At 36.0% G+C, this 22460-nt stretch overlaps 1 protein-coding gene across 4 annotated transcripts; it reads right to left on the bottom strand.

The window, feature by feature from the left end:
• Positions 1-11211: 11211 nt before the first annotated feature.
• Positions 11212-20989, bottom strand: LOC112294871 (protein argonaute PNH1). Of its 4 annotated transcripts, none has more exons than XM_024545823.3 (22): positions 20679-20872; positions 19338-19410; positions 18110-19133; positions 17491-17699; positions 17243-17392; positions 16766-16899; positions 16533-16639; positions 16286-16392; positions 15912-16167; positions 15588-15695; positions 15349-15420; positions 14986-15108; positions 14558-14717; positions 14305-14426; positions 13996-14133; positions 13721-13863; positions 13418-13480; positions 13089-13279; positions 12786-12859; positions 12532-12626; positions 12076-12107; positions 11212-11930 (listed from the first exon to the last, which is right to left on the bottom strand). In XM_024545823.3, the coding sequence occupies exons 3-22, from the start codon at positions 19046-19048 to the stop codon at positions 11710-11712; spliced, it is 3444 nt and encodes a 1147-aa protein (XP_024401591.1). In that variant the 5' UTR covers positions 19049-19133; positions 19338-19410; positions 20679-20872; the 3' UTR covers positions 11212-11709. The 4 variants fall into 4 exon arrangements, with proteins under 4 accessions (XP_024401591.1, XP_024401593.1, XP_090099898.1 ...); XM_024545825.3 differs by having other exon boundaries at positions 20484-20866; XM_090243772.1 differs by having other exon boundaries at positions 20475-20827.
• Positions 20990-22460: the final 1471 nt, after the last annotated feature.

The raw sequence follows: 22460 nt of genomic DNA, 5'->3' as shown, positions 1-22460 counted from the left end.
ACTTTCAATCCTTGTTTGTAGCTTCTTTGTAGTTGTGACGCTAAAGAGATGGAGAACTAACAACCAACGGATTTGACTGAAGAGCCTTCATTTGCTGACCTGTCGAACAAGACATTACGATTGTCACAACCTTCAAGACAACGCAATCGAGATGAAGATCTTCAATAATGACATGTTCTTCCTCAAATAGATGGCGAGATACAACGCATTTGATATCATGACCTTAGAAGGGACTCCCAATGTTTGGTGATTTTACTAGAGGTAGAAACAACCTATTGATGGTGTTCCAAATGTTTTATTTGAAGGAAGTTATGAAGGCCTCAACAATGACAAAAAAACTAGGTGGTCTTTTCGCCCTGGTATGAAATACTATTGATGGTTGAGAGGTCCTATCAATCATCTTCGAAGAGAACATAGATCAGAGTATGTGGCAAATACAATTCATCGCATCATTGATTTCTTTAACATATGATGATTGCTCCTTGTGAAACTGGTCCCTAGAAGGAGGGGTAATGTCATGGACATACTCATGTAAGCTAGTAATTACATATATAAATAAGTAGAAGTAAGTAAAAGTAGATAAAAGTAAGATAATTCTATAGTATTTGATATAGAAGCTTTCTAGAAGCTTCATAGGTGTCTTTAATTGACTTTTTGGATTAGAAACATGGTCAATAAGTTGGCCATGTGCCACACATGTTGTTAGCTTGAAGACCAAGTTAACTATGTGGTCCACACATAGAAAAACTTGCCTTGCAAGTCAAGGCAAATATCCTACAAAGTCAACACATATTGAAGGTCCTATAGAATGTCGCCATGTAGTCCCTAGTTAGATAATATATATAAAGGCTAGAATGAAGCCTTCTTCACTCTTGTCAACTCCTTTCTTATTTCCAGTCTAGTTTCAAGAGTCGACATGTTTTCTAGTCTTTGGCAATAGCCATTCTAGTTCAATATATTATCACCTTTGAGTGATTTCTAAGTATTTTTGAGTGACACAAGAGTGTATTGAGATTATCTTTCTTTGGAGTTCATATCTTTGATACAAAGTTGATTGATATGCCCTCTCAGCCATTGATAGTGTTTCATACCAAGGCGAGAAGACCATCGTATTATTTGTTCATTATTGAAGCCTTTGTAACTTCTTTCAAATAAAATATTAAAAAACTTGTGAGGAGTTGTTCCTACCTCTAATAAAATCACCAAATATTGGGAGTCTCTTCTAAGGTTGTGATACCAAATACATTGTATCTTGCCATTTATTCAAAGAAAGATATGTCATTCTTGAAGATCTTTATCTCTATTTTTTCATCTTGAAGGTTGTGACAATCACAATATTTTGTTTGGTAAGTCCGCAAGTAAAAGCTCTTGAATTGAATTTGATGGTTGTTGATTATCCATCTCTTTAATTACACACAAGCTACAAAGAAGGATAGAAAATAGAATGTTATCTTCCTTTGGTCTTCTTTCTTTTACAGTAAAGATTTTTTATTCTTCATCTTGATTTTGATAGATGTTGTTGATGAAAGGCTTAACTTTTTTTGCTGCATTTGCAAGAATTTTTTATGGCTTCCATGTGCATTCACTAATATCATATCCACACCAATGAACAAGATATTCCAACCTATTTTAGTACTACCTTGAGTCTAAGACTTCTTCCACTTTGAACTCTTAATTATTATCCACTTATATAAAAGGAGGTTGTATTTGTCTTTTTCTTGAGATATTCATTGTCTTATTCAGCTCATGAAGGAATAAATAGAATATAAGGTGAATCTTTATAGATTCTTGTAGATGTAAACAATAAGCAATACGATTGATTTTTTCACAAATAGGAAAAGACTCTAGTCTATGATAGTCCAACTTATTAGAAAGACAAGTAGTCTTGATATTGCGATGAAGTAACTATATCTTGTCACCTATGTTGAATTGTGGTTCTTCCTTACAATAGGCATTTGTAATGGTCTTTTGTTGTTCTTGAGCTTCCTTTAATTTTGTCTTCATTGTTATATGTAGCTTTAACAAATAATTTGCTAAATCTTCTACTGCAAGATTATCAACTTTTGAAAAGTCAAAAGTATCAAGTTATGGATGATAACCATAATTGGCAAAGAAAGATATTTTTTGAGTAGAAAAATGTACCAAATTATTATATGCAAACTTTACCAATGGTAAAAGAGTTGTCTAATCATCTTGATGCTAGTTGATAGTACACCTCAAATACTGCTCTAGAACTTGATTCATCTATTCCGTTTGCGCATCAATTTGAGGATGAAAAGTTGAAAAGAGCTTTATATCCACCTTTAGAATCTTAAATAGGATTTTTTAAAATCTTGATATAAATTGAGTCTTCCTATCTGATATAATATCCTTTGGCAATCTATGATAGCGATAGATATTATCAATGAAAAGCTTAGTTGTTTCTTTATCTAAAATAGATTTTATATATAGTAAAAAATGTACTATTTTGATGAAGAAATCCACAATTACAAATATAAAGTCATATGAATCTAAACTTGAAAGATCTATAATAAAATCCATAGAAATAGAAGACCATGGTTTTTTGGGTATAGGCAATGGTTGGAGAAGTCCATAAGATAGATGACAAGGAATTTTTAATCTTCAACAAACATCACATGACTAATTAAAGTCTTTTACAACCTCCTTCATTTATAACTACTAAGAATATTTAGATATAAGCTCTAAAGACTTGTTGTATCTAAATGTTCTACTACTTGAAAGGTATGATATGCTTGAAGAATATGTAAACGTACTTCTTCTTCTGGAATATATAAGCATCCTTCAAAATAGAAAAGGTTGTTCTTGAACTTGAACTTTGAAATATCATAAGACTTAAAAAAAAGATTCTTGATATCATGAATAAGAAGATCAAAGGATATACTTGATTGAATTTATTTGACAAAGGTCAAATCAACAATCAATATTGATTTTATTTCTCAAAGACGAAAATGCTCTGACTTTAAGATGATTATACATTATTGATTAAAAGATACGTCTCTTTTTCTTAGTACAAGATAAGAGCATCTCAAAAGAGCATCAAATAAATCTTGTTTTTTTTTAAGTCGATATGTGATCTTGAAATCAAATCTTAATATTGACATGCTTCAACAAACTTTGCTACAATTCAAAACATATACCAACATGAAATATTCAAGGTTCTTGTCATCTGTATATATTTTGATTGGACTTAAAGCGCCTTTAAGATAATAATGCCATTTTTGAAATAAATCTATAATTGTAAGAAGTTCTTGATTGTAGATCTCATAGTTAATCTCGACTCTTGAAAATTTCTTAGAATAAAAAGCTACTAGATAGAATTTGTCATCTACTTCTATTTGTGACAATATTACATCTAAGGCAAAATCAAATACATCTATTTTCACAAAGAATGCTTTAAAAAATTCGACACAATACAAAGTTGGTACGGAAGTAAATTCTTTCTTCAAGGTAACAAATGATGCTTTGGCTTCTTTATTCCATTCAAGTTTGTCTTTGCAAGTCAAACATGTAAGAAGATTTGCAACTTAAGAAAAAAAATTGATAAAGATTTGCTAATAATTGGCAAAAGCATAAAAAGCATTGCACATCTCTTATTGTTTTTGGAATCTTCCAATCTATAATAGTTTGGACCTTGTCTAGATCCACCATAAGGCCTTCATTGGAAATGATGTATCCCAAAAAGTCAACTTGAGTAGTATAGAATATATAATTTTTTATCTTCATGTATAATTGTGCATCTCTTAATTTTTATAAAACATAATAAACATAAATTTCATGCTCTTTTATATTCTTAGAATAGATTAAAATTTTGTCCAAATAATAAATAAAAAAATCAGTAAGAAATTTATAAAATTCATCATTTATTAGATGTTAGAAAGTAGCTAGAGCATTTGTGAGTCCAAAAGGCATGACATGATATTCAAAATATACATATCTAGTTCGAAAAAGCAATCTTCTATTCATCTCCTTCTTTAATGTGGACCATATTATATGCTCCTTGTACATCTATTTTTGTATGGATCTTTGCTTGATTTAGTTGATTAAAAAGTCTTGAAATCAAAGATAGAGTATAATTATTCTTGATAGTGATCTTGTTAAGTCTTTAATAATCCACACACATCCATAGAGATTTATCTTTTTTCTTCACAAATAAGATAGGAGCCTCGGTTGGAGATTTAGAATGGTGTATAAAGTTCTTAGCCAAGTTTTCATTAATATATTCTTTGAGTGTAGCCAATTCATTTTGTGATATATTATAAATTGGTCCAAATGGTGGTTGAGTTCTTTCTTGAAGATCGATGGTACAATCATAAAGACGATGTTTCAGAAGAATAAATGTATTTTTTTTTCAAAACATCCTAGAAATCTTGATATTAGCTAGGAATACCACTTGATATCTTCTCACCATCAACAATAGATGTGGTATATATAACAAAAGACGGCCCTTCATTTGTGGCATGCATGAAAGCTCTCGTATCTACTAATAAGGATTTGGATATATTAGACTTATGGATTTCTACTTCCCTAGCAAGATGTTGGACTAAACTATGGGAGAAATAAAAATTACAAGAAATCTAATCTATCTAAGAGTTATATTTTTCTAACCATGTGTCAAGGACAAGAACATGATAAAAATAAATAACAAGTGAGACTTCTCTCAAAGAAAGATGCTAAAATAGAAATAACTTAATATATATATTAAGAAAAAAATTGAAATGGCTATTGCCAAAAGCTAAGCAAACTAGAGACCCTTGAAACTAGACTTGAAGTAAGAAAGGAGTTGATAAGAGTGAAGAGGGCTTCATTCTTGTCTCTATATATATTATCTAAGTAGGGGCTACGTGGCGATGTTCTATAGGACCTCCAATATGAATTGACTTTGTAGGACACATGCCTTGACTTACAAGGCAAGTTTTTCTATGTGTGGGCCACATAATTAGCTTGGTCTTCAAGCTAACAACATGTGTGGCACATGGCCAACTTGTTGACCATGTTTCTAATCCAAAAAGTCAATTAAAGATACCTATAAAGTCAAAGCAGTGTCTATGAAGCTTCTAGAGAGCTTCCATACCAAATACTATAGAATTAACTTACTTTTATCTATTTATATATATAATTATTGGCTTACATGTGTATGTCTGTGACACCATAATAATCCTAAAATGATTACTTTAAAAAGAAATTTAATGATATTAAATATTACTAAACTATAATGACCACTAATTGCTACTTCTACAAGAATAGTTTCATATGTAGCATTTCCAAAAGACAATGAATGTCCATCTATTATTTATATATGCACATGTTTGATTTTTTTAATTAAAGATATATCTTATTTTTTGACAAAGTCTTCATCTATAAAACAAATTGAGGCTCTTGAATCCAACAAGGCTAAGACTTTGTGATTTTTTGATCCTAAAAAGACTTCTATTGTAAAACAAGGTGAGGAATCAGAGGAGAAAATAGGACCTTTGCTAGATATTACACATGATTCCAGTTGCATGGTCCCTATAGCAGTTGGAACAACTCATTTTTTGACACATTATATTCTTCAGCAATTGTGCTTTTCATTTTGGAATTGCGTTGTTTTTTTGCATAATATTGAGTAGTATGTTTAGCTTCTCCATAATATAAGCATAAGCCTTCTTAATGTCGTCAATTCTTTTCCTACTCTGTAAAGAATTTAAAACATACCTTATTAATTTGCATTGGTTCTGGCTTTGATAAATAAGTTTTTAAAAACTTTGAAATTGCCATCATTATTTGATTTATTCTTCATATATTTCAAATAATTTATTGTGACATGCAATAGCTTTAACAATAAATTATTTGAATTTTTTTGTCTTTGATATTTTCAATAATAAGTCTTTGACATTATCTTTCAATCCATGTCAAAATTGATTCATAAAGGTTTTGACATTCCAGTCTATGTTGCAAGTGAGGTTTTGGAATTTAGCAGCATATATGGTGGCTGACCGTGATCTTTACCGTAAAGATAAGAGTTTGGTCTTTGCAGCTCTTTTTAGATGACTTTCTTTGAATGTGGCTGTAAACACATCTAGGAATGAATTCAAAACATGAATGAGTCATAAATCTTTTTCTATTAAAGGTGCAAACCAAGAGGGAACACTTCCTAATAGAAGTGTGCTTATAAATCCAACTTGAGTAAATCCATTGGAATATTAGAAAAGATCCAATCTTAGATAGAGCTTGACTTATTGCAAAAATCTTCAAAATTTTGATTTTGTTCCATCATACTTCTCAAGCATACTAATCCTAGTCTTGATCATACTTATACAAACAAAACTCCCTGAATTTGGTTGTGAAGTTGATCTACTAGCTTCTTTTAACAATACAACTTCTTGCCACAGACTCTAAACTTTTTCCATAGGCGTAGGCATTGTACCTCCATGATTTATATTAAAAATATATGAAATTTTCACTCTTAGAGTATTGACAAGCTCATGAAGATCTACAATAGTTGAAAATCTATTCATACTTCTGCTAAGAGTAGCATCCATAATCTTTCCTTCCATAGATAACTCAAACAAATTCAAAAGGTTAAATTAGAAGAGTATAATCTGCAACCTCTAATAAAATTTTCTAGAAAGAAGGTTAATCCACTCTCTTTAAGGAAAAGATCAATGTTAAAAAATAAGATTTTTTTTAAAAGATAGGTAATTTGTAACCTTCAAAATACAACAATAGAAGTGGAGTAATCCACTCACTTCTAAAACAAGCTAGAAATAATATGTTAGCATTCTTATCAAATTGTTAAGGACATGAATCTTAAAGAAAGAAAATCCTCAACACACTCTCATATCATTGAAAGGAACTAGAAAGTCACTTAAAGATGATATAATATTGAACTAAAATAGCTATTGCTAAAAACAAGAAGACTAGAAAGTCTTGAAACAAGACTAATGACCAAAAAGGCATTGACAAGAGTGAAGAAGGCCTCACACTTGCCTCTATATATACTCTGAACTAAGAGCTACGTGGTGATGTCTTATAGGACCTCCAAAACACGTTGACTTTACAAGTCACATATCTTAATTTATAAGGCAAGTTTTCTATATGTGTGCCACATAATTAGCTTCTTTCGCAAGCTATCAATACATGATTAACTTGTTGAATAAGTTTCTAACCTATTAATCAACTACAAATACATGTATAGTCAAGGAGCATCTATGAAGCTTCTAAGAAGCTTTTCTAAAAGGTCTTATGAAATTAACTTATTTTTATCTATTTTTACCTATTCCTACCTAATCATATAACTATTTACTAAAATACCTAGGTATGTCTGTGACACCAATAAGACCTTATCATGCATGATGTTGCTTGTGTAGGAATAAAATCCTGTAAGACAACAATCTCATATTCTTCTAAAAAGGAATAAAGCCAATATAAGACCCAAATTCCAAAAAAAAGACTATAAATTCTCTAACCAATGTTTTAGAAATGAAACAAAGCAAAAATATAAAAATAAACCACTTTTATAATAAAAAACATAGACTTAGCAATTGTTGAATAGAAAACCAAGTAGTATGTAATAATTGTGGACATAATCACTCCACAAATGTTTGTAGACTATCTAGTAAGATAATTCTTTTAAAATTCTTATACAAATTTTATCTACAACAAGCATATAGTAACATGGGAGACAAGAAATTCCACCTTTAACAACATTTGAAGCCACACAATCTTATCTATGATTATAATAATCTATTTGGTCTAAATACCAATAGAAGATATATTTTCTTTAACCAAGGTCAAATCCACAAAACCAATTGAAACAAGACCAAGGCTCATAAGACATAATGTATATAGCAATATCTAGTGACTATATAATGTACAACCTGTAATGCATCAACCTTCATCTTCTTATTCTAGTTATATTTTTTATGAAGTGTCTTTTTATAAGAAAGTTGAATAAGTCAACATTCTAACTTTGGTAGTCATAAGTTAGTCAAAATATTCAAGCTTTATTTTTGTTATCTTAATTCAAAATAAAAGCATATCAAATGATTCTTTTGACTTTTCAAATCTCAATGAGGCTATTAAATATGCAGTATTAAACACCAAAAGCACCAATAATATACCTCAAGAGCCAAAATCTATAATAAAGGTTTTACCAATTTATGTAAGTAGATGTATTAAGTTTTAAATAGAAGTATCTAAAAAAAATAAGAAAAATCTAAAATTATATAATTAGAATTAAACCATTATTGCAATCTAAGTGCAAAGTAATAGCAAAGTTTCATGACTTACGAACCAATTTGAATAGATTTGTGATATACATTACAATTTTTCAATTATTAGAGGTTTTATCAATAATTAGAAAGGCTCTTAAGATAGAAATCTTTATCAAAAGGTATCAAAAGTCTAAAATTAGACTATTGGATTCTATCAAAGTTTTTCAAAGATTAAATAAAGTCAAGATAGTTGACATTGAGGTTTCTATAGTTAATAAAATTCTACCGTATATAGTAGTAGATAGTAGTATTAGCTTGAACATTATACAAGTCTAAAATATAGAAAAACTAAAACTAAATATTATTAGATCTCTTATATTTATAATCAAAATAACTAATAAAAGCTAAAAAATACCATTGGAAAAAATTAGTTGTTTCATAATAGTAATTTATAGTCACAAATATTCTTTTATCTTCCTTGTCATTTTGATACAAACCAACAAGGATTCTTATTCCTTATTATTAAGACATCATTGGTTGAAAGTTGCAAATACTAAAGTTGATTGAAGTTGCAATAAGCCTCATTACTTATGGTCTACCAAAAAATCTTATTTGATTTATATTTAGCCACAATTGGTGAATTTTGGTCAAAATTCAAGATATTCTTTTGAAAAAGAGCTGCCAACTTCATTAGCAAAGATAGATTCTAAAAAATAGTTAGATTTACAAATCCTAAGACTATAGCTATAGCACAAACAATTACAACTAATGTAATTTCATTAGATTACATGGACCTTAATTTATGTAATTGAAAGGACAATAGAGAGTTTGCTTAATAATCAATTGACAATAATAATTTAAATATTGATGAGGTTATATCAATCAATTTTATAGAAGGCTTTGCCATATGACAAGATAATGATGTAGTGGTTGTCCTAGCCACCTTGGTAGATGACATTACTCACAAAGATGTCTATGAGTTGAATATGGATGGCATCCAAATAAGTTTATTTAATACCTTTTAGTAGATTTTAATTCATATGTAATAAACAATAAATTATACAATTAGCTATTTCATCTTTTAAATAACATAAAAAGAATATAAATTGAAGTTACTATAAAGAATTTATAATAAATTAAAAAATAAAAGATTAAAAAAATGGAGATAATTATAATTTTCTTTAAAAATAACTTGTATATGATGTTTAGGATTTGAGTCTAACAACGAATCACAAGTACTATAAAAAATGCTCTAGAGGGCCTATGAAGCCTTATTCTTATCATTTTGCCTACTTCAAAGACACTACAATCTATTTAAGACTAATGCATCTAATTTTCTACCAATTCTTAGTTACAATAGTTTTTTTTCAAGTAAAAGTTCATTTTTTATAAATTTCACTACTTCATGGTATTTAAAGTACCTAATTAGCGTAGAGAACTATATGAGCCTTCAAATCTTACTTTATTTCTTCAAAGTAATAACCTTCATAATTTGGTAAAATTATTTTTAATTATTATTATAAAAATATATTTTAAAAATTACTAAAAACTACTAAAAATTTCTAAAAAATATTATATTATTTTTAAGAACCTAATATCAACATAAGACAATTTTATCACCCCTTGATAATTGCTTATAGACATGAAATTAATTTAAATTAACAAAGAATTCTTTTGATTTTAAATCATTAAAACGATCATGATTTTCTTTCTTACAATTCTTCTACCCAATAATTATCATGTATAAGTTTTTGACACATAAAATATAAATATAAAGACTATTTTATACATTAGACTTCAAAACTTAAGAAAAAATATTATAAAAATAGAAAAATAAAATAAAATACTATATCAACTAAATTATTTCTTCCAAAACTTACTAAGATTCTATTTTAAAGATTTTTTTTATCTATAAACCTCTTATCACATAAATAATCTTCTAAACTTTTATTGATAAGGGGTTTATAGATTAAAAAAATCATGAATAATTATATAAATGTCATGAATTCACAATTTTTTGTCTTAACAATATTAGTATATTATTTCTAATAAATCCACTATTTATGATGCATTGGTAGAAATTACATTTGATTACAAGGAGAAATATCTCCTAATAAAACTTATTTGGTTGTAGCATCATTAACTATTAGATGAGTTGTATGCTACAATTTTATTGGTTGAGGCAAGTTGTAGACAAAACACCTTGCTGTAGAATTGAGCTTGTTTATATGAGTGGAAATGAACAACAATGATTTCTTATGCTTCAAAGTCCATGTTTGATGTAACTTGTAGATCAGTTAAATCTAGATGACATCCAGTTAAAATTCGAAAAACATATTCCTGTAATAAAAAATAAAATAAAATTTTAAAATTCTAAGTGAGATTTGACGAACTATATGTATGCATGATCAATTTAAACTTGAATGACCAGTAGTTAATGAATGTTAAATGCTGAAATAGTAATGATTAAATGCATTTAAACAAATATTGCATTAACAATTATCTTTGTGGAAAACATTATTAACCATTGTCGTCTAAAATCAAGCTATAAATTAACAAATGTTTCATGTTTTATCCGTAATTTTTTAAGTGAAATTTAAGTCTGAAATAGTTCAGAAGCTTGATTATAAATTATTTGTACACATATTAAAAATAATATATCTTTCTTTGTTCTTTGTTCTTTGTTCTTTTAATACTAGAACACTAAGTTTATTTCAAGGCATCATTAATACTTATTCAATTTCAAGAACTGTTCAAACAAGTACAAATAAACTTGTGAAGGTGAATTCTCAATAATCATATAGCCAATACTTCAAACTCGGTAATGGGTTTGAGAGAAACGCAAAGCGATTCTTTAAAAAGCATTAGACAATCAAAAAGAGTTGTGAATGGCAACTGCAAAATACCTCTCTGAAAACAGACAAGAGATCATCAAAAAACTAACAGACAATCACAATTTCAAAATGCAAGAGATGTCATCCCAGGAAGACTCTAATAATCCAAGAAGAAAGCCTTTGAAATGCATGTGGGTAAAACTCCTGGATTCTACCACATGTACACTTCAACTACCTATGTAATATTTACTACGAAACGTTTATATTACACAGGTCAGCCATCTGCTCTCCGCAATCGAAGGCCCAAGGATGATTGCTGAATATGACTTCAAAATGCAGCACTACCGGCCTATCATTTTTGATACTAAAGCGGCTTGAAGCATCAACATAATATCTGAAAAGGAGATGAACCAATCTACGTATTTACAACATGCAACAGTTATGATCAAGCTAACACTATTGACTAACAATATCCAGCACCATCAGCTATCTCTTAGTGAAGTCTATTCTCAACTGCTTCATTGAAGCATGATGCCAATCAGAACTTCTCAAGTCAAGATATCACAGTGTACCCACTGAATCGCGTAAAAGGATAGATGTAAAAATTGCGTGCATATTCCAGGATACCGCCACACGTCGATATCCTTGATTATAACGAACTAACAGTAGAACATTACCCTTTTGACGTTTTCCTTCAAAGGAGGAAGTGGACGCACGGCAGTATTTCCTGCCACCCGATTAGTGCGAGCGGCAGTTGATCCGGTGACCTGTGTACGATTTGCCCCTATTCCACTGGTTGCAGATCCAGTATCCGAAGATTCTAGATCCATGTAGAATCTCGCTCGGAAAGCGGCCAAATGAGCATAATATGCGGGGGGGACTGCAGTTCATCAATCACTCGAACGTAAGAAATGTATGGAGCTATTAACACACTAAATGAACACCAGTAATTGATCTTACTTTCATAATAACAGAATGCAATTGATCTAGCAGCCAAAGAGAATGTAGAAGTTCCACTAACATACCGATTGACACTGACCGTGTGCACCGTGCATACCTGCGACCACAGCTAACGCCAAATCAGAAAGGACAAGCAAAGTACACTCCAACCACCATTTTAAAAGAAGTTAAGATAGAGCACGAGTGAAGAACTCTACTTTTAAACCTTAAGAAAGTGAGAATACAAATACAATAATTAGACAATCTAGTCGGACATAGCTGCACACGCAAGCTTTTTGATGTACAACGACACAAACGTGAAGGTCTGAAAAACGATCTAAACTTTCCTCAATAGTTGGTAACTGAACAAGTCTGCATTCCAGTTTGTAATACGGTCATTCATTCTCTTCCTTCCCATCTTGAATATTTCCCAACTCTTTCAAACCATGCACAATTAAAACTCATGAATTTTGACGGCTGATGAAATGTTGTGTACAAGCCCATAACAAGCAATTCTGTTTTAGATCACGAGTACCACTTACGTATAGCATAGGTTGTTTGTCAATGACTGCAAACTGTCAGCAGAAAAACTATTCTCGTCCCACAATACATGGTAATGTGCAGGTCGACTGGTACCCTGGAGTCACCCATACAACATGAACAAGACTAAACAAATTAGTTGTGCCCACAACACATTAAACAAGGTTTATAATGCAAGGAAACAAGACGCCAGCATCGCACCTGGATACCATCACAACGTTGGTAAATGCTAAAAGTGGTAGGAAGGGTTTCAGACCTGAATTCCAGCGTGACTGCAAAGATAGAAGTCGAATTCCGTAGGGTGACAGATTGTAGAGTCCACAACCGTACCTAGTATGCAAAGTTTGTCACATACATTTAGATTAAATGCATAAGATTAGAATGTTGAAAAAAAAAAACTGCACCCCACATTAAAGAAATAATTCCTGGTTTGTCGCGAAGTGCATAAATTTTAAGTGATTATTTAAATTGAAGTTCATAAAGCATATTTACAGTAAACTACAATTGATAAAACTTTAGTATAGAAAGAATCCATACTGCAAGATGAGAAGAAATGCACCTGGTAGAATGTTGCCACTCCTATCAGTATTGCGACGATCACTGGCAAACAAACGAGTGTGGTGCCTTTTCTGAACCACTACAAACGTGACTGGAGGTTGGTATCCTTCTTCAAGCGAAGCACAGGCTCGCCTGATTGCGTCTAGCTCATGAAGAAGAACCTGTGAAAACTGGCCCTCGCTTACTCCATCTCTGTAGCCAACAATGAAACTTCTCAACTTATGATGTAGACCTGGGAAGTTTACTTTTACAGGTGTGCCATATAGTTACACAGGTGCGAGCATTCTACAGAAAGACGCAGAAGCTTCAGAATGTTTGACAGATGAACACCTGTAAAAGATGATACGGAGAGGCTTTTGACCAGTTGCGCTCCGGAAAGAGATGAGAAGTTCCCTATTAAAAAGCACAAAAGTTATGGAAGCGATTGCTCAACGAGAGATAAAGGATCGGAACATGAACATTAACATGATGACAATATGACATGAAGAAACACATTAGTGCGGTTAAAATTCGAATACAAGTCATAAACATGCACTGTTGAGCCGCTACTCAGATCCCCAAGATCAGATGGTACTCCAGGTAAAAAAATTATAGCACAGCGATAGATAAACGTATTAACGTAAATGAGCTCACCTAATCATCCCTCCAAACATTTTCCCCTTCATTGGGTCAGTGTATTCTTTGAATAGGTCCGCAATCAACTCTTGACGGTGAGTTTGAGCGCACACTAAACCAGCGTACTTGGTGACCTCAGGCCAATCCTGCGATGCCACAACCTGCAAACAAATGCGGAAGTCAACCAAAGAAGATAATAGTATCATATTAAACTGTGACATGGAAACTCGTTATTGATTTGAACCATGTCTCGTTCAAACAAAATAGCACTAACAAAGGTAAGGAAGACTTACAGCCGCAATAGAAGGGCTCGAATCTTCTCCGGGGTGCGGATGAGTGACATCTGCACCGAATATAATGGTGGGTTTGTCACTGACAAGAGGAATTCTTCTAGAAAGAGCGTCCACCAGAACAGTATTTCGGCCTCCAACCTGTCAAATACAGAGTGAACGTAAAGAAAAAGAAATAGTCATCTGCACTTGAACAATCATCTATTCCAAGTTTTGAACAGTTTTAAATCAGCTCCTAGGAAACTCTTTCTAGAACATTCTTGAGATCAATCAAGCCATATCAGGAGAAATGGAAGTATTCAAGAGCATGACCTTGACATTGATTTTCAGGGCAACATTTGCCAAGTACTGTTTGCTCATCTTAAATACATGTTTCGTCAAACAACATTGAGACACGACCCCCAGGACAGTCTCACACTGTTTCTTAAGATCGCCTGCACACACATGCAACGCGATGACGTTTCATACATTAATAACCACCATTGAAAATCCAACACATTATGAAAGTCCTGCACACTTTCCTGGGGAATTAAATTTATGGTTCGTAATTTGAAGGAGAACATACCATACAAAGACCCGTTGTTGTCGGGAAGAATTGCAATAAGCAGATCCAAGCCCTTCCCCTTTGTCCTTCTATTCACATCTTCACAGAGTTGATACAAAGCTTTTTCTGAATTATCAGGACGGACAGTTTTCACCGGCACAATGGGATCTCGAGCAAATTGCTGCAAAATAATAGCCACAATCCATCATATTGCTCAAATTTCCTCTGAATATAACAACGGATACCAATCTGAAAAGCTCTTGACGAATAAAAGTATTCCTGCAAAATATACCGCCCCGAAAATTAAATTTCATAGGCATTTGAACTGAGGCACTTTTGTGGCACAGGACTTCATAAACATAACCCGAACCCCTTCTCAACAATCAGCATTTACTATGTGGAGTGTATGAATCTAATAGAGCGTATCACATGTAGATAATATAACATACCATGCCAGATGTTTGACACATCTGAGCCAGCTCTAAGCAGAAGTCGCGAGCAATTTTCTCTTGAACATTTGATGAGAAATTGACACAAGCCCAGTGCTGAACTATACCTCCATTCACCATTTTCTGCAGTACCACAAGGTCCTCAACTAGATCAAGAATACGTAAACCCTAAATCGTACCAACAGAGCAATGCATTCAAACCCAGGTAAGCTCTATTAGCAGATGCAAGGACTTATCTGTAAATATATTCATAGATCTGTGTTGTCAATATGATTGATCTGGAACAGTTCAACAAGAGACTAGGGCAGAGACAAAAACACCTTCAGAAACGATAACAATTATGTAAGAAATGCCAACACACACCTTGTTCATCATGTTCCACTGCCCAACTTGTGGAAGGCACTCTTTTTCCCTTCCGGTATCATGGTACTTCAGCTGCATCAACAAGACAGAACCCAACAAAATATAGTGCGGCTAAGAATCGAACAAATATGCCCATGCAAGTACGTGCCACTTCGTAAGCCACTCAACACAACAAAAAAAAAAAAAAAAAAAAAAAAAAAAAAAAAAAAGAAGAAGAAGAAGAAGAGAGAGAGACTTACTCGTGGGGCTGGTAGGATTCGAGCCTCCACTTGCGCTAATTCATTGCTGATCCTGATTCCAAACTCCTGGGCATATGGGTCTTGATGATACGCATTGTGATGAACAGTCTGCCAAACAGACCAAACATTCCAAAAAATATTCAACTAGTAAACAGATAACATTCAATAAATAACTCTCACAAACACACTCTACAATTATTGTCCTCGTCGAATTGTGAACCATGACTACTCGCTAGGTTTTGGTTTTCAAACGATCGGTAGCATTACCTAGTAAAAAACAAAACTGAAAATAAATATTAGTTAATCCTCAGGAGTGCGTTATACCTGCATAATATCTCTCTCTCTGTCTCTGGGTCGCTGACAAGTGACTTGTAGAAGTGCAGCAATTTGGCGCTCATTCAGCCGTTTGGAATATCGCTGGCCCTCAACAATTTTGCAGACTTCCATTGGAAGATAATTGGGACGCTGAGTATTTCCCACTTGGAGACAGGGTAAAGCTGGATGTCGAATTGTGTAGCTATAAGTCTCGCGAAAGTAGTCAGTAACAGACTTCATAGTCCCATTATCGTCCACAGGGAATCTGCATAAATTGAAACCAAGATATTACATACCCAATAACTTCCGATTCATAGCTCAAAGAAGCATGTGAACTAAACTTACGAAAAGAGAAAACAGCATTCTCAAATTTCTACACATACTGCAATTCACTGGTGGCCTGATTAGTGAGCCCAGATATGCGATACTTGCGCCGCATACTTCCGCGATGAGTGACTTCCACCTTCACCCCACGGAGGGCTTTCTTGATCTGCAAAAGAACCGTGTTGTTCCGCACAAATCACCCTCCACAAAGGTATATCGTTTCGACGCAGATGGACACAAGACACGGCTAAAATTATACAGTTCGAAAGAGCGATGCCAACAGATACAAGTGTAAACGAAGCATACCTTAATGCGATCAGCATCGGTCAGACTACGGTTTAAATCCTTCCTCAGGAGATCCTTTACAAACTCTATAACAGTTTTAGGTTCAATGAACGCTGTGGAAGACATGTCTGTAACAGAAGCAAAAGGACATGAAACATTGTAAGTACGGACATTTCATGAATACAACGACGAGTTCGAGAGGGGAAGAGAGAGAGAGAGAGAGAGAGAGAGAGAGAGAGAGAGAGAGAGATTACCAATGTTTAGGGACAACCCCATTTGAGTTGGTCGAATACTCTGATAAAAGCCCCGCCAGCTTTCAAGACCATCTCCTAATGGCCGTCGCGTGCCCAGATCGGGTGAATAGAAATAGCGCCCAACGGGAGAATACCTGCGTACACCAAGCTTATGATGCGTTGACCTTCACATAGAATTTACGAGCACATTGCCACCTTTCGAGTAGTTTCAGCCAATCAGTACAGACGAAGAATGAACATATCAGAGTATTCAAATGACTTCAGGTCGCATGCATGCCAGTTGCAATTGTGTCCTCACCGAATCCAATGTTCGTATGAAAGTGGCAAGTTGAGATGTGTAAACATGAAAAGCTATGCCGTAAGCGTGCCTCGTAGTAGATAGACAAAGGACTATTGCATGCAAGAGCAGACCACGCATGAATCACAGTTACATGGAAATGCTTCAAACAATACAGACACTTTAAGACAAGAACTCACCGGTGGGTAGGGAGCTCTCTCAAAACAATGTCCAGAACTTGCAGAGCTTCTTGAGGAGCATCAGCTTGGCGTCCAGCAAGAAATTCTCCAAGATGGTGCAAATCTGCCCGGGCAGCAAATTTTATAACCACCTTGAAGTGCCTCGCTCTCCTACAACGAAACATGTCAGCAATCCTAACTAATATATGCACACTGACATGATCCCACACTCAAATGATAGGCAAATCACATTTGACCACAAGTCACACCTAAGCTGATTGCTTCCGTCCTCCTCGTCCGTAAGACTAATTTCGAACTCCCTGCTCTGAAACGGAAGCGGTCCGGCGGTGTAAAGACTTTTTCGACCGTCATAAGCAGGTAGCCTAGTGCCTAAATGAGATTCTCTGTAGAGCTTCACGAGCTGCTCCATAACAGCCCTGTTGATTCCCTTAGATGGGAGCTCTGGATTGATGGCAACCTGCAAAATCCAAAAATGTCCAATTCAAAAAAATTGTGGATTAAAACAACCTGACTTCTGTGTAACTGGTTTGGTCTGTCCGACGCTCTTTCACCAAATCAGCTAGTCTACACCTATATGAACACCACGATAATGATTGAAACATCCTCAAATGATCGACATATAGACAAACTCTCTACGAGGATCAAACAAACGAACAGTCCCAGATCACTTTGAAAGGCCGTAAGAATAACGTACAGACAACGAACCTATAAATGCATTTGAATCAGCCAACAAAAGCATGATGCTCAGTGAACAGAAAATTACGAAGTTGAATAAAAAAAATAAACGGTAAACAAAAAAGTGTTACCCACGCCAGGTGACCCTATAAATGTTATTACGAAAACCTTTAAAGATGAAGGAAAACTTACGTCGTAATGATGCAGATCCTTATCGGGCAGCTCAGCATAGAAATGATTGGCTATGACAATACATCTCAGACCATTACTCCCTTTTGAAGGACGCAAAGGGAACCTCACACCTTTGCTGGATAGTGGCGGCGGCGTCGGAGGTAGTTCCTGTCTAGGAGTAAGGGGGTCATGCAAAGGTCCCAACATAGGAGGAGGCCCCGGAGCTCCCGGAGCCCCCAACACCATTGTCCCAAATTGATACTCAACTGGAGTCACACCTGGTCCATAACTTGAAGATGGACTCGCAACTTGCACAGAAGGACTTCCGCCATGCGACGGCCCTAAATACGAAGGCCCCCTCCCCGCTGGTTGCATTGGCCTGGCTGCTAGAGGCATCGTCTGCTGGGGGGCTCTAGTAGACGGCCTCACATACATCGGGGGCGGGGGTCCATAGCTCTGAGGTTGCGCTTCGTGAAACTCCTGTCCCCCTGGACCCTGGAACTGTTCTGGATGTGGACTAAAAGTGCCAGGAGCATTATAGACTGGGGCGTTGAGCGGTAGTCCCTGATTGTTGAAACGGCCCCTACCACCCCTCCTGCCGGAACCACGGTCGCCCCCTCCCATTCCCCTGCCTCGTCCAAGAGATACATCGCTGCTCACTTCATTGCTCCCTTGACCCTGCCCTTGAGCAAAGGCTTGACCAGGTCCTTGACCTTGTACTCCACCTCCAATACGCCGAGGAGAGGGATGCTGTATGGGTGATGGTGCAGGGGATACAGCTGCAGGAGGAACTGAGGTCCGATCCGATGCTGGTGAAGGGGCTGAGGTACCAGATGGCAGTGCCGGTGACGGATGCACTGCCGGAGCTGAAGGACCTGGCTGTGCTGCCTGACCCTCAGTTGAAGTATCCACTCGGGAACCCTCCTCAGGCTCCTTTGGGGTTTTCCGTCTCCGCGGCATGATTTTAAGAGGGAAGGAGTTCACAAACCTAGATGATATCGACTTCCAGGTTTACTAAAAACTGCTCTTAGAGCTCAGTCACTGCCTGGAGTTCAACAGCAACAGCAAGTTAGACATCATGCCCGGAAGTTTCTGTTTAACAGAAATCTTCTTCAGCTGCGGTCAATTTGAAAGATAAGTTACTTGGTAGAGTCCTAGACACTCGCACGATCCCGAGGACACGTCACATTAAAACCGAAAGCGATTAAAGACGGCAGAATCCAATATCACGCGAAGGAACGGATAACACCTGTTTATTCTAACTTCTGCCCTCTCACCTCCCACAACTTTCCCTCGCAAATTTTAATACTCGTAATCGATTCCTGCCAACAAGCATGTGACGAACAGAAATCAAGATCAACAGAGGGAATAAAGGAATAACAACAGCCCTGAACTTCGGACAAACGATACACCTGATGCATTTGTATCCTTCGCTACTGAGGCGATCCAGGATATTCACCTTTCAAGAAGTAATATTGTGAAATTAAAATATGCTCGTAAATGTACATTAAATTATGACGAAAATTTCTAGGACTTCAATTACACGGCCGATTAGAGTAGAAAATCAGCATACGTGCAAAGAAATGGACCATTCCCTGGTTCAGTTCATAATGACGCGAATGCAACATCTGTATATCTGAAGTGCTTGAAACTGAGACTTAAGAAACAATCACAGAGCCAGTTCCTGCTCAAAGTTATCTTAAATATAATAGAAATAATAGTAATAGTAAAAAACCGCAACAATAAAAAGAGAGAAAATAAGTAAAGAGATAGAAACCAGAATTATAAATTGGTGATAAAAAAGACAGGATCGCAAAAAATATTCTGTGCAGCATAGAGAAGGTCCCGAGCAGAACGATACAAACAGCCCTCGTGCATAATACCTCAACGTCCTAAGCTTTAAGTCAAAACCAGAATGATAGAATAGTTATGCACGCCACACGAACTTGCACCAACTAGGTCCGGGTCTTCCGAATAACCACACTAACTCACAGCTCTACGATTTGATATTTGAGTACAGTACGACTACAGACCCTATCCTCTCACCCTAAAACAGGCAGTCAAGGTCTCCCCTCTGATAATTGCCATTCTCGCTAATTCTAGTATCTACCGCACTGCCTCCCCCAGAACCACGCAATTGCATGAAGAACTGCCTTGGTAAGACGTGAACACCGTTGATAATAGCTTCCCGACAGACACCACAACCATACTCTAACACAAACTGACTACCTAACAAACAAAGACCGCCCAGCCGCTCACTAACACACACAGACCTCAATTGCTCTCTGTTCGGTCCGCCCTGAACAACCAACAGCAATACAAAAACCACCGTGGCTCCCACTCTTCCGAAAGACAATTTCACTCGACAATAAAAACAAGCACGCACACAGCAAACCTCAGAAATCGCGCCTCACAATTGCGCCAGCGTGATCAACACTCCTCCCACCCCCTCCTCAAATCCTCTCCTCCCTCGCAGATTCAACCGGCCGAACCTCGCCCGAAGCAATCGTCAAAGGACACCACCTACATTGCATGATTAAATAATGCACCGAAACCACAAGAGATAATCGGGAGGCAAGGTGAGGCTCACATGCTGACATGGCCAAGGAAACAAAGCCAGTATACATACGTCCAAATGCTGTCAAGACGAGGAAACGGGGCGATGGAATAGAGGAGAATCTGAAAGGCGCGGGGCGATAGGGAGAAACAGGCCGCGGAACCTACGAGAGAGACATGGCAGAGAAAGAAAGGGAGGGAGGGGGAGAGAGAGAGGGCGGGGGAAGAGAGACAGAGACAGAGAGAGAGAGAGTGTGGTGATGTAGTAGTGTAAATGATGAGTCGTCACCAGCAGCAGGAGCGAGGCGATGATCGTGTCGTCGGATGGTCCATCCTCGCGCCGCAGTCATGCAGTATAGGCGTGATGATGAGATCTCCGCCTGATAGGCTCCCCTACGGCCTCACTTGGTCCATCCGGCTGCAGTAGTATTTTATCCTCTTCGTGTAACGGCTGCTGCTACAGTTTTGTTGCAGCTCCAGCCTCTTCCCCTCTCCTACTCTTTTCCTCCCTGCTGGGGCTGCTGCTATTTCTGCTGCTATTTCTGCTCCCTGCTCTCTTGCAGTTGCTGCTACTTGTCCTCTTGCTCTTCTTCCGAGGTGGACTGCCCTCCCTAATCTGCCACGTGTGACTGATGGCGGCATTTACTGAATGTCCACCTCAGCCCCCACTTTCTCCTCCTCCCTCCTTTTTCTGCCTTCGTTTCCCGCCTCCGCTTGACTGGAGAACCCAGCTTCCCCCTACCCGCTGCCCATTTTGGCCGGAAGAATTTAGCCATCACCTGCCCTGGGCTGATCATATTGAGGTTGACATGGTCGGTCGGGATTTCTCCTTGAAGGCTAGGAACTGGCACTATCTCTTAGACATGAGACAGAATAGTTTATATTAATTCTCTGTTTTGTGGATACAGAATTATTTGTGTCCTACTTTAAAATTCAGAAAGGGAAGTAACGAAAATTAGTGACATGTGATTAGACTTGTGAACGCACCTTGGAGTGTATACAAGTATCAAATTGTCGCTCTTTCTTTTCTTTTTATAGTTTATCCATCAATATATCCCATCGACTCTTCCAAAGCAGATAAAATGAACCTCCAAATTCTTATGTTCCAAGGGATTTTAAACCTTGTGTTAAGAAAAATTATAGAATTACGAACTACTTGTGAGGTAGACCAACATTTTGACACACTACTTTTTCATCTCGAAGAAGCAAATAGAAATACTTCACTCGAATTGAAAAGCCATGAATTGGCGTACTTCGTATTACGTTTAAATTTCAAACAGAGGAAACACTCCAAAGAATATAATCAATGAGTGGTGGAAAAGGTATAATTCAAATTTGGTAACATTCAAAACAAGGTAACTTGCATGGAAGATGAGTTGTCGATGTTAGAGAGATATCGTCAGTCGACGTCTCGGGCAGAATAGCAGGATAGAGCATGGACTTCAGCCCCAGTGATGTATTGTACATCCATTACACCTGCTTTCACTTCTATCCTAAACACGCAGCTACTTTAACAAAGCCAAATTCTTCAATGCACGATAAAGATTACAAGCACCAGTCAAAAATGGTGCTACGATTCTAATGCAGACAGCTGTAGATAGTGGTTCAATCATGACTAAATCATCATATAACAACTCATTTGCAAGACTACAAACCAAAAGAAGGAACATTATTAACATCATGTATATCATGACACAAGAGACGCTAAATAGCGGTTTACTATTCGCCATGACACAATCAGCAGGTCTAATGGTGCACGTGCATTTCCGCTGTAGAAGACATGCACGCCAGTCAAATCAGTTAAAACAACTTATTG

Source organism: Physcomitrium patens, chromosome 17, assembly GCF_059467195.1.
Source record: "Physcomitrium patens ecotype Gransden chromosome 17, ASM5946719v1, whole genome shotgun sequence".
NCBI classification, from domain to species: domain Eukaryota; kingdom Viridiplantae; phylum Streptophyta; class Bryopsida; order Funariales; family Funariaceae; genus Physcomitrium; species Physcomitrium patens.
The sequence above is the reverse complement of the archived record's forward strand: the minus strand, read 5'-3'. Positions and strand labels throughout refer to the sequence as shown.

What these genes read in the sequence shown, in the direction of transcription:
- LOC112294871 (XM_024545824.3), bottom strand. Translation starts at nt 19,048, where the DNA reads ATGCCGCGGAGACGGAAAACCCCAAAGGAGCCTGAGGAGGGTTCCCGA. An exon ending in CAACAACGGGTCTTTGTATG is followed by an intron (nt 14,427 to 14,557) that starts GTATGTTCTCCT and finishes ATGTGTGTGCAG; the next exon opens with GCGATCTTAAGAAACAGTGT. An exon ending in CACACGGTCAGTGTCAATCG is followed by an intron (nt 11,931 to 12,075) that starts GTATGTTAGTGG and finishes GATGAACTGCAG; the next exon opens with TCCCCCCCGCATATTATGCT.